This window comes from Pseudogymnoascus verrucosus (assembly GCF_001662655.1).
Source record: "Pseudogymnoascus verrucosus strain UAMH 10579 unplaced genomic scaffold scaffold_1, whole genome shotgun sequence".
Lineage (NCBI taxonomy): Eukaryota > Fungi > Ascomycota > Leotiomycetes > Thelebolales > Thelebolaceae > Pseudogymnoascus > Pseudogymnoascus verrucosus.
Genome location: NW_017263652.1, coordinates 677,395 through 689,607, shown reverse-complemented (window position 1 = coordinate 689,607; position 12,213 = coordinate 677,395). Strand labels below are relative to the sequence as shown.

Sequence of the window (12,213 nt, the reverse complement as noted above, 5' to 3'; positions counted from 1 at the left end):
TCTGCTGCTGTGTCTGTTCTGTGCTGGTGTGACATGTGATTGTAGTTTTCCGGAGGAGTTTTGAAAGTTTTATAAAACTTTGACAGGGAAGCGGTAAGTCATTAAGAGATAATATAGATGTGATGGAGTGTATTACTGGCAATTTCGTCGGACTTTCACCCACTCTTCAATGCCTGGCTATCTCGTATTCCAACCCTATATGCCCCTGCAGCGCCGTGCCCAAACGCCTTACCATTGATCATATCTAGACCACATTTCAGACTTAATCGCTATCCTCGCCATTATCAAGCGCCTCATCCTCATCCCTCCCATTGTCCACCCTATCCTCACCATCGCCATCATGATGTTCATCCTCCTGCTCCTCCTCCTCCCCATCATCCTCAACCTCATCATCCGGCTCCTCATCACCCTCATGCTCATGTTCATGCTCCTCCTCCCCCTCCTCATGATCATCAAGCTGCGTCTCCTCCTCCTCCACCCCCCCCACCTCCGCCCCCTCCTCCAACCTCGCTTTCTTCGCCTTCGGTCCTCCCTCCTTCTCCTCCTCCTTCCCCTCCCCCTCCTCCTTCTCCCCCCCCTTCTTCTTCTTCGCAGCCCCCGCCCTCTTCCTCGCAGCATTCTCACTAAACACCTCCAACTCCCTCTCCAACCTCGGCCTAAACTCCCCAAACTCCAGATCCTCCAGCGCCCTCAACACATCCGCCGGCGCAACCGTCTTCCGATTCGCCGCCTGAGCATACTCATTCGCGTGCGCCGCCAGGTACCCGACGAACACCGTCGCCGATTTCGTCATCGCGAGCATCGCGTTTCCCTGGATCTGCGTGCTGGGCGGGAGCACGGATTTCGCGAGGCGCGTTACGATGGACTTGGGGAGGTTGAGGTCCTGGTGCGGGAAAAGGTTAGTTCATTCACGTTCCGCGACAAGTTTGTGATCCGCGCGCCGTTGGGGCTCGCGAACAGGACGGAGAAAGGGCACGAACCTCGATATTAATACCATCCTTCTCCTTGTGCGCTGCCTCTTTCGCAGGCGTGCTGGTGCTCGGCGCGCCAACGGCTACCTCCTCGCTGGTAGCTTTCGCCACGTCGCTCTTGCGGGGCGGCATGGTTGCGTGCCTCGCGCAGAAACTGCGATGAGAGAGATGCTGGGATATGGGGGGGTATTATAGACGCATTGGACGGGTCAAGCGATTTCGTTTCGTCGTGACTTTTTATTTATATTTCGCGGTTTTTGACGTGAGGCGAGGGGAGCTGGGGCGGAAGAGCTGTGTGGTTTGGATTTCCTCATTGGGTGGACGTGTAAATTGTGGGTTTGGGCGCGGAATACCTGGTTCACGCGTTCCGCGTCGGGTCACGTGTTTATGGGGGGTGTGAAAGGGGAGGTTGGAGTATTGGTCAGTGATCTTGTTATGGTAGTGATACTGTTTTAATTGTTTCTAGCATTCATGCAGCATTCATTCAATGCTTAGGTATCATTTCTATGTTGTGATTCCAAAGGAGCCCATCCTTGCAAATGCCCAAAGCGCCGTCCACCTATCCGCCCATGCAAAATTCATAAATCATCATCGTCCCAGCCAAGTGATTTGTATATGTCACCATCATCAGCTGCTGCTGCCGCTGGCTTTACAGCCTTGCTTTCTAACAGGCTGCTACTGCCTTCTTCGAAGCGAGAAGATGCGGCTGAAAAGTTTAACGGCTTCAGTGGGCTACGCGGCCTCACTGCTTCGTTTTGTGGTTCTGTCCGTGTTTTGACGGGAGTGCATAGGATTGGTGGACTCTTTCTGGGTGTCTCGGAGATATTCTCGCGGTATGGCTCCGGTGGCACACGCAAGAAACCATCAATTGTCGAACTCCGTGGAGCCCGTGGTGGAGAAGGGGAGGGCGGGATCTCTAACTCACGCCGCGGCTTCGGCGCCGCAAAGAGGTTTTTGAAGTTGTCGGATGCTGCCATACTTGTCCGTACTGGTGTATCCGCAACTACACCGGTTTGATTTGTAGCTCCTAAGTTCCCATAATATGCAGAAGTGACTCGTACAGGAGTTGTATCTACCACGGATACGCCATAGTCTAGCTTCGTCTGTCGAGAGCTTCGAGTTGGCGTGGCGTTCACCACTGATGACTGATATTGTTCCCTTGACACAGGCGCAGACCTATAGAGAGGTGGGCTAGAGTCGGGTACGGCCTGGCGGTATCCCGAGCTTGAAACTCTAGAAATGCTCGACGGAGGCACAAAGCTTGGTTCCAGTTCAGGCTCTGCCTGATACTGGGAAAACATCTGAGATCCAGGTCCCATATTCTGACTGCGCGGCTTCTTTGGCGTTGCAAGAATTTGTACACCAGTAGGCCGCATATTTTCGAAACCTGGGTTTCGAGTAGGCTTCTTAGCCTTTCTAGATTGCGACGCACTAGCTAGAGCTCTCTTCTCCGCTAAATCAACCGTCGTTTGGCCAGCAAGTTGTCTGTTGGGCTTCTTTAATACAGATATGGCATACTTCAGTTCTGCCTCAATGTTGGCCTTCTTTGACTGGCGATCAGGAGGGGCGCCGAGGCCCATGCCATTCTCTGTTTGGGAGGGTTTCCTGGCCTTATGTGCAGCTGTGCGACTGGCATGCTGAGACTGGGAGTTTATCGTTGGGATACTTGATAAAGAAGCAGCCTCACTACCTTCTCGTTTAAGAGTAGGAGGAAGTACCGGCGCAGTTGCTGACCGTAACAAAGATACCGCTACAGACGGACGTCGAGACTTTGAGCGGGCTTGAAGTTTCTCATCTGTTAACGCCCGCTGCAAACTTCGACGGCTTTCGGTGACAGCGCTCTTTTTGCTTACTGCGCTTGGGCGCGAAGGTGCAGTTGCTGACATGCTTGACGACTTTCTCAGCGGAGGCCGAGCTGGCGAGGAAACTCTAGGGCCGCCCAACTTGCGGCAAATAGTGTCACAAAGCGACGGTAATCGTGCTGAGAAGAAAGGCACCACAACCTCCAAGCAAAAATTTCGTAAGATATCAGTAGCATCACTACCGCTAGTTGTAGTTAAATTTGGAGCGCTGCTCGTTGGTCCTTGTTTGGATGTTGAAGTGCCTTCTCCGGCTGATAATGACCAGATGCTAAGTCTATCGAGGTGAACAGCAACCAATGCAGATAAATCCCGAGGCTTTTTGGCCTTACTTCGGGGCGTTTTGTCACCTGGAGTGCCTTCCGCCACAGCTGGAAGTGGGAGGTCATCGGTAGGGTCGGGGGGAGGACATAGCTTCTGGAGTGCCAGCGTCTCCAGAATAAGAATGATTTGGAGCAGGATCTCGCGAACACGCAACTTAGAGATCCTGCTTCGGGCGGTGCCTTCTCTAGCCGCTCCTGGGGTCTCAGCATCGACATCATGGTTTCCCCACCAGGACTTGATGAAGCTATCCTCGGTATTGTAAAGCCCATTTTTGCCCAGTTTAACTTTCTTGATCTTTCGTTTTTTGGGGCGAGTCTTCGCATCCGCATCTAGATCGCTCTCCATTCCTGGATCCAGTGTGGAAACAAACTCCTGTAGGCCATCTTTATATTTCTTGTCCAGGATGTTCGTAGGGAGAACAAGGCTATCGAGGAACTGGGTGAGATCTTTCATTTGAAGTGTGGAATCCAAGTCCAAATGGAAAGCAGCCCTGGCACGAGAAAGGGGGCCTTTCGCAAAGTATGCTGTTGAGACTTTTGATAGGTACAGAGTATCCAGATACTGCGACCGGACGCCGTCCAGTATGTCTTCTGCCCGTGGTTCTTCCAAAGGGGCATCTTGCGACGGCTGTACGGCTGCGACTGGGTCGAGTTGGGCAATTTGAATGGGTTCCAGAGGTAATGCCGTGCTCGGGGACTCCGTAGATGTTGTCTGCTCGATGTTCAGAGATTGGCTGGTGGATGGCCTCTTGACCATGGACTGGATTGCTTCGATTGCCAGCCTCTTTTTCTTGCTATATTTATCACTCTCGGCCGGAGATAAGGCGTTATTGGCGGAGGCTCCACGGCCAGCCACACCCTGTGGGTTATCATGTTTGTGTGATTTTGTGTAGGGCCTGGATACCACGGCGACACTGCATAGCTTGCTCAGATCAACCCATGAGCCTAATTTAAATAGGACGTATAGGCCCTTCGATTCATATTCCACAGCGTAGAGAGCCTTGTTATCGTCCAATTGGGCAATGAGAACCACTGGCGTACTGCCCATACGTTGTTCCAGTTCCAATATCTTAACATGCGATTCATATAACCGTGAGTCGGGCAATGCAGATGCTGCTGGCCTAGACCGGTCAAGGCTTGAGAGGGGGAAGTCGGATCGAGAGAGAAGCGCAATGGGTTTGAAAGAGCGGGGTCGGTCGTGAACTGAGGATGGGTGTGGCTGGTACGGGGTAAGTTATTTGTCCAGCAAGGGACAGGATCGTGCAAACCTTCACCGTAAACCTCTCAGAGAGTAACTCTTCCAAGCCGCCCCCATTCTCAACAGGGTCCCTCTTTCGTTTCCGGGAGATAACCTGGGATCCATTGTGGGAGTGGGAGGAGGCATCGGACGCAGGCGTCAGAACACCACTTTTTGGACGCGTTTCGGAGCACTGTAAGGACGCGTCTTGAGCCATGAACCCGTCATGAACGAGCATGGCCTTCTAATAATGTCATAGAGTCATGGATGAAAGAGAATTGCACGTAAAAATATGCAAAGGATAAAAGCGGTAAGTGAGAATGTTCATATGGGCATGACGTTCAACCTTCCCACATAGAACTTCCGTCACTCTTCTCTTCTCTCTGACCGCGTTTGGCGAGGGTCGTTGCAATATAGTTGGTACGTACCTTAGAGTGTTTGGTTTCGATATTCGTACCCTTGTACGCCCAAAATCCAAAGGGGAGCCAAAATGGTTGCCGCTTAGGGCGGCATGCGATGTCTCACAGTCAAACAAATCACACAGTGCTGATCATCTGATCATACAGTGGCCGTTGATGCGTGTGTTGGTGCTTGATGGGTGCTTGGTGGGTGCTTGGTGGGCTGGGTTCGCTGGGGTCCAGATGAGCTAAATTGCTACAGATCTTAAAAGCAGCGACCCGGCTAAGGCCCAGTGGTCTTTGCTCACGATTAACCCACGGGAAGACCCTATGGGGGAGCTAATCTCGTACTAACCGTACTAGCCATACTAACCATACTAACCCAATAACCCAAGCTCTGCCTTGGAATACAAGTGCTTGCTTGATTGAAGTACGACAGGAAAGGGCAAACAGGCAATCAACGTTCCTGCTCAATCCAATCGAAAAGAATTCAATTGTTACCAGCCCCCGTACTGGTGCCCTATCAACACTATACCATTCAAGCGCTTGAAGTTGCTCTCCGAAGGAGCCCGAGCGAGACTGTTGAACCCGATTCAAGTCTGTTACGCCAACACTCTAATTGTGGCAAATAAACCACGATAATCAACCACAAGGCTACATGACTTCGCGATGAACAAGTGCGAGACTCACATTACCTCGACTTACCCCAGGACACACACTTTGGCTTCATTTACTGCCCTGAAGACGTTGCGGTAATGGAGCGATCGCCGTTTCCACCTGCCGAACCTACTGAACCACCAGTGTTCACGTTTTCCCCGGACGATGAGGATCTTGAACTAGACGACGGTATCGACGCCTTCTACGGCAGCACAAACCGGGCCCTGTCGCCCCCGCTCTTGGAAAATCATGGCTCGATTAGTGGCTCCGTCCCGGGTTCTTGGTCGAGGGCCTCGAGTGATGCCGGCGCAGCTGGAGGAAGGGTGCCAGAGTCGCCAGTAATGGGAGGGACGGCTCGACCTCAACGACCAACCGGGCCTGCAAGGACGCCTTCAGGCACCTACAACCCTCCTCGCCGCCCAGGAAAGACGCCACAACCATCGGGATTAGGTGGTCGCAACCGCTCAAATTCGACTCCGCGACCTCACAGAGACCCAAGGGCATCCTACCGTGCACAAGAAAAGGCCTATGTCAGAAGGCTCCGACAAGACCAACCGGATTACTTCGAGGACTATACCCCGGGTCTAGCATATGACTCGAATACCGAAGAAAGCGACGATATATCCCCCTCGTCGGAAGCGCACTTCGATACCGATTCGTTCGACCAGGAGACGTTACTATTTTACGGAAACGACGAGGTCGAAGTAACGCCAGAAGAGCTGCAGAATCCCCGGAATCGAGAACGATTGGAATGGCACGGCATGCTTGCGTCAGTATTGACTGGCGATGTTGTGAGACAGGAGAAGAAGCGGTTGATTGGTGTATCCGAGCAACAAGGTGTAGATTTGAAGGAGGATATGTGGGTTGGCATACGCGCAAGGATATGTGGCCGAACTTTTGCAGCGCAACGAAGGATAATCGAGGATGGAAGGGCGAATCTTAGTACGGTGCTTGATGAGATTACGGAATTTCAGGTAAAGGGCGAAAGCGACACCGGGAAAACTGCAATTGAGCAAATCCGTGAAGTTGTCAAGAGCATTGAAAAGTATGAGAGACTCTACCCTTCAAGGACCGCCTTAATTGCTGGACACAAGGCGGCCGATTCTCCTGCTCATCTTGCAACCTGCGACGCCGTTATTTCATGGCATAACACTACGGAACTCATAAACATTGAGCTCAATGTGCTTCAAAACTGGGTTGGAAACCCTGAACTCGACTTCTTGAAGGTCAAGGAACGCTCTCCCGGTTCTGATGGACTATCAGATGGCGCACCTTTTATCGACAGGCTTCTCAAAGAAGATGGCTTGAAATCTCTTCATGGCGATGAGAGTATGCTCGTGGGCGTTTCCGATGTCGTTATGAAGGCAAAGATGACATTGATCGAGAACTCGGCAGAGTTTGCGAAGAGACATCTTCCGCCTTACATCGAGGAGCTTCTTACCCTCATTAGTTTCCCTTCCCGGTTGATTGAGCAAATCATCGTGGTGCGGTTGGAATACGCAAGAAAGGTCAGGGAGACGGCGCAACAGAACCCCATGATGCAGGAGCAGATGATTTCACAGTTTCAGATCCTGCTCAAGTTGGCTGTGCGTATAAAGCAGGAGAATGCAGCTATATCCCAGCCTGAGCCAGGATGGGATTTGCCGCCATGCATCGATGACTCGTTTGATCAGGTTATTCTCGACGCCCTCAAATATTACTTCAAAATGCTCGGTTGGAAGCTCGGAGGCAATAAGAACGCTTTCAAGGAGGCCGAGGTACTCGAGCAGGAGTGGGCATTTTCCAACGAGATTGGCCGCCATTTGCAGGGTGGTGATGTAGAGGTCGCAGAACAATTCAGCTCCTTGACCCACAAGGCCCTGAGCCGCCTCAGCTTAACGTTTGAACGTGAGCTTCAGAAGAAACCGACAGAGACGGCAGCAGAGATGAACAAACGTTACAAAGCAATTCTAGATTCCGTCCGAGTTCGACAGCGTATGTTGCAAAGATTTTCTCGAGTTTTGAGCGATCGGTTTGAGAACGCAACCGATTTCAGCATGTCCATGGATAGAGACGAGACGATACAGTTTTACGATAAGCTTATAGATTCTGGTCACTTCCTTGTCTATACCGCGAGTTTTGAGCATGATGGCATCTTTTTATTGGCCTCGCCATCTCTATGGAATAGGCCTAAACATATTGCCACTATACTGAGCAATTGCTACCACGAAGATGAGGTTGATGGGGTGGACCATCCATACCTATTGATCATGCGCCCTGAAGTGCCTCTTCAATGGATGGGACGCCAGATGGATGCAGACACCAGAGAGCCATCGATTGATCTAAAACTGGGGCATTTGCGCCTAATTGCAGATGGGTCGCAGGCACGCCTTGCTAGCGCTAGGCTGGCATTCATAAGCAGAATAGAGTTACCACTTGACATGGTTGTTGAGCAACGGTCAAACTTACACAAGGTCAACGCCAAGCTCACCGAGATCAAAAAGGTGGCTTACAAGCTATCCAACACCATCATGGATAGCGTTCAAGTTATCCGGAAGCAGACAGCGGGGTTGGACTGCCAGGAGCTCATCCACAATTGTTTTGTTTTTGCAACCGAGTTCGGTCAACGTTCGCTCCTTTATATGGACAGGAACCGTCGACAGATGAATAACCTCAAGCTCACTAAGCTGGCTTTGGACTGGGTCAGCTTCATCTGCGACGACTGCGTTGCATCCGACAGAAAGACCTTTAAATGGGCAGTCCTTGCCCTGGAGTTCTCCATGCTCATGACGCAAGGCCAGCACATCCTCGAGTTGGGAGACGACGAGTATGCCAGGCTTCGGGCAAAGGTCGCTGGATGTATGAGCCTGTTGATCTCCCACTTTGATATTATGGGCGCGAGATCGACACTAGCAGCAGCACAGGCAGAAAAGCAGCGAATTGATGCACTTGCAGGCCAATTCCGCAAGTTCGATGCGAGCAGAATGCTTGACGACGAGGCCTCTGCCGCCTACATTAGCGAGCAGCGCCTTGAGCAATTGAATGAGATTGATCAACTCCGAAAGCAGAAGCAAGCTGAGAGGCAGACTCTTGGGCGGGTTTTGGAAGAATCCAGTGATGCTGACCGCTCTCTCACTTTCCTGTCATCGTCGGCAACAAATGTTACCATGCGTTGGCAGCAGGGCAAGTTCGTTGGAGGTGGAACCTTTGGGTCTGTTTATGAAGCGACCAACCTCGATTCTGGCTTCCTCATGGCCGTCAAGGAAATTCGTCTCCAGGATCCACAACTCATCCCTACTATCGCGGGCCAAATTAGGGATGAGATGGGCGTCCTTGAAGTTCTTGATCATCCTAATGTCGTATCCTACCTCGGCATTGAAGTTCACAGAGACAAGGTCTACATCTTCATGGAATACTGTTCTGGCGGATCCCTCGCTGGATTACTCGACTACGGTAGAATCGAAGATGAGCAGGTTATCATGGTTTACGCACTGCAACTTCTCGAGGGCCTAGCCTACCTCCACGAAAGCGGCATCGTCCACCGCGATATCAAGCCAGAAAGTAAGTTTCCCCTTTGCTCACTCCCAAAGCCCCGGTTCTAACACTCTCTAGACATTCTCCTCGACCACAACGGCGTAATCAAATACGTCGACTTCGGCGCCGCCAAAGTAATCGCCCGCCAAGGCAAAACCCTCATCAACGGCGACTCCTCCATCCTCCCCAAAGCCAACAAATCCATGACCGGCACCCCCATGTACATGTCCCCCGAAGTCATCAAAGGCGAGAACCCCGGCCGCGCCGGCGCCGTCGACGTCTGGTCTCTCGGCTGCGTGATCCTCGAGATGGCCACGGGCCGGCGTCCCTGGGCGTCCCTGGATAATGAATGGGCTATCATGTTTAACATCGCCCAGGGCAATCCGCCGCAGTTGCCGAATGCGGATCAGTTGAGTGCGGGAGGGATTGATTTCTTGAATAGGTGCTTTTTGAGGGATCCGAAACAGAGGGCGTCGGCGGTGGAGTTGTTGCAGCATGAGTGGATTATGACGATTAGGAATCAGGTTAGTATTGAGCCGACTACGCCGAGCGATTCGGGGAGCTCGAGGGGGAATAGTGTTTATTGAGCTACGAGGGGCGGGGGGTGATTTGGTGAAAGGGGGGGTTTGATGGGAGATGCATATATGGTTTTTCACACGTACACATAACGTTCAGCGAAGCGCGTTTGGCGCATTGGGTCTGGTTTATATTACTGTTTTTGTTCGTTTTTTTTTGGTTGCTGATACGAAGGAAGGGGGGTTATGTAAACGATTGTAATTGATGGATTGACACCTGTTTTGTTTTTGGTGGTCTTCTATCCATACATATATTCTAGCTTCTTCTTTCGAGTGGCAACTCTTATAAACGAAATTATTTACCTATGACGATTTTTTACATTGCTTCATCAAGTTTCTCTACATGGCATTCAGGGGAACTGCTACTACTACTGCTACATTCCAAAATGTGATATATATCTACGAGCGATTTTGAATCATAGGGGTAGTCATTTGGTTGGGTGACAGGAAATAGGGGATGAGCTTCGTCATTTACAACACGGGCTGTAAAGGGGGTTTGATCGGCACCTGGCCATCTGACGCGGCACACACACACAGAGGGGTCGAATCTCCAGAGTACAACTACCGAGAGCTTGCAATCAGTTAACTAACATCACATCATAGCCCGTCACAAAGTCTAGTCTTGGCGTGGCTTTGTGGCATGGAACTGAGACGACCGCGCTACAGTAACACACCTGCCGTCCCCCACGACGGCACGATAAAAGCAAGTTAAGTTTCAAGTTCAAGACGATACCCCACTCTACCCTACCACTCCAGACTCCCAAACTTCCCCTCAACACCACAGATACCAGCCCGCCCGTCCATCACCAAGTGTAAGGCGGATCACCAACCCCCTCACCCACCCCATCTGTAAGACGCCTCGTTTCACCACAGCGGGGTCCTCCTCTCCCACCCGCGGTTCTTACCAAACCCACGACACTTGCCTTACCAAAGTATGGTACAATCAGGAGCTGTCCCAGCGATAGCCCAGAGGCGGGGTTAAGCCTTTGGACTGTGCACTCCCTACCTGACGGCTGGGCCCGGCGGTCAGGCTGGTGGCGTTTGGGTTGGGGGGTTTGGGGCTGCTACTTACCTTACACAGCTACTTTGAGGAGTGGATGGGATGGATTCTCTGGTCGGGCGCTGGCTGGCTGGCTGGCTGGCTGTGGTTCCGGACCGGTCTCGGCAGGGGAGAGGGACGGAATATACCTTTTGCGCGCGAGTTACCGGGCGCCTGGAGAGAGCTGGCTAGCTGGCTGGCTGGCTAGCTTATGGGCTCAGCGCCAGCATGATAGGGGATAAGATGAGATGAGATACTGCGTGGCACTGAGACGAAGCAAGGTATCGCATCTGCACCTCCGTCCCATCTCAACCACTCCAGGCTGAAATACGACGAAAAATCAAACTACAACTACAGTCCGAGCGAGCGAGCAAAAGGTTCTTGCTGATGGTGGGACGACGGGGCCCCTTACTTCCCCTACCTATCTACCTACTCCCCCTGATTGCCGTGGTGAAAAAAAAAGGAAAGGGACATATCCCTCCGTCGCCACCAAGGCGGCGCAGCAGCCTGGCAGGGACCGCGCGCGCTTCTCGTACCTGCATGCGGGATCCCGACCAACATACGGGGTGTCTGTCTCCCTTCTGCCCCCCTCTTTCGCCGCCCTGGCCAGTCTGCTCTAGAGTATACGACGCAAGCGCTGCTGAAACCGCCAATGCAAAGCTACGGCAAGCTACGGTGAGTGAGTATGCACGTGGTTCTGTTTTTCTGCCTTCTACCAGATGCGATGATGCGATGCTGAGGTGGGGGATAGGTGTGTTGCGTTGTGTGGATACTACTGCGCTGCCGGTTCGGTCGGTCGGCGCATCAGTGGGTTTCTTTCTGCAGTAGTGAGGGAGAGGAGTCAGCGGGGGGGAGGGGAGAGGGGGTGTCTCAGGGCGGCGCTGGCTATGCTGACGCTGTCTCCCAGCCAGCCAGCGCTCTCCCAGTACCGCCAGTGCTGGAACAAGAGCTCAGCTCAGCTCCTCTTTGTATTCCCCCATCCATCACTATACGTGTACGAGCCCAGTGCGAGGCGTATGCGTGGCATACCCTCGCCCTCTCTGCGTATGTGTGCACTACTTTATTTATACCTACACCCGCATATCACCCCCCCATCCCCATCGTACGTGGCACCCCTCTCTCTCGGTCTCCATTCACCCATCCCATCATCCTCATCCCAACTACAAAGCGTGGCGTCCGTAGCTCGCAGAGCGCAGATATCTACCTCCTGGGCACTTACATCCCAGCGATCCCCCCCCTCGACGTATCCCTGACCCCAAAACCAGGGTGCCACGAGGCCGCCCCCTCACCCCCTGGTCGGCGCGGAAGTGTCTTGTAAATACGCGAGGCCGCCCATTGTCAGTGCGTGCACACCCCCTAGCGTCCCCTCTCTTTCTGGGCATAAAGATGGGCGGACTTGTGTATACATAACTGCCCAGCAGCACTGGAGAGAGGAGCGGCGGGGCGCAGGCAGAGGGGCGGGGAGAAGAGGGCAGATCTGCCGAGATGAGATGACCGACCGACCTGGCGCCCTGCCTGCCTGCCCTGCCTTGCCTCGGCGCCTCAACTCCGTCCTCCTCCGCGATTTTCAACTCGCTTCTGGTCGGCCAATCCGCGGCCCCGCTGTAAAGGGGGAGAGGGAGGGGAGGGAGATGGAGAGAG

The 12,213-nt window shown here is 52.8% G+C and overlaps 3 protein-coding genes across 3 annotated transcripts; 1 reads left to right on the top strand and 2 right to left on the bottom strand.

Annotated features, from left to right (window-relative positions):
• Nucleotides 1-5: 5 nt before the first annotated feature.
• VE01_00231 (uncharacterized protein) lies at nt 6-1,103 on the bottom strand (the record flags this gene model as incomplete). Its single annotated transcript, XM_018269763.2, has 2 exons — nt 6-883; nt 981-1,103. 2 exons carry the CDS (start codon nt 1,101-1,103, stop codon nt 263-265), a joined length of 744 nt encoding a protein of 247 aa, XP_018135107.1. The 3' UTR covers nt 6-262.
• Nucleotides 1,104-1,410: 307 nt separating this feature from the next.
• VE01_00230 (uncharacterized protein) lies at nt 1,411-4,993 on the bottom strand. Its single transcript, XM_018269762.2, has 2 exons — nt 4,422-4,993; nt 1,411-4,372 (listed from the first exon to the last, which is right to left on the bottom strand). Exons 1-2 carry the CDS (start codon nt 4,626-4,628, stop codon nt 1,550-1,552), a joined length of 3,030 nt encoding a protein of 1,009 aa, XP_018135106.1. The 5' UTR covers nt 4,629-4,993; the 3' UTR covers nt 1,411-1,549.
• A 56-nt stretch (nt 4,994-5,049) lies between these two features.
• SSK2 (Suppressor of Sensor Kinase (SLN1)) lies at nt 5,050-9,843 on the top strand. Its single transcript, XM_018269761.2, has 2 exons — nt 5,050-8,985; nt 9,037-9,843. The coding sequence occupies exons 1-2, from the start codon at nt 5,544-5,546 to the stop codon at nt 9,543-9,545; spliced, it is 3,951 nt and encodes a 1,316-aa protein (XP_018135401.1). The 5' UTR covers nt 5,050-5,543; the 3' UTR covers nt 9,546-9,843.
• The last annotated feature ends 2,370 nt before the right edge of the window (nt 9,844-12,213 follow it).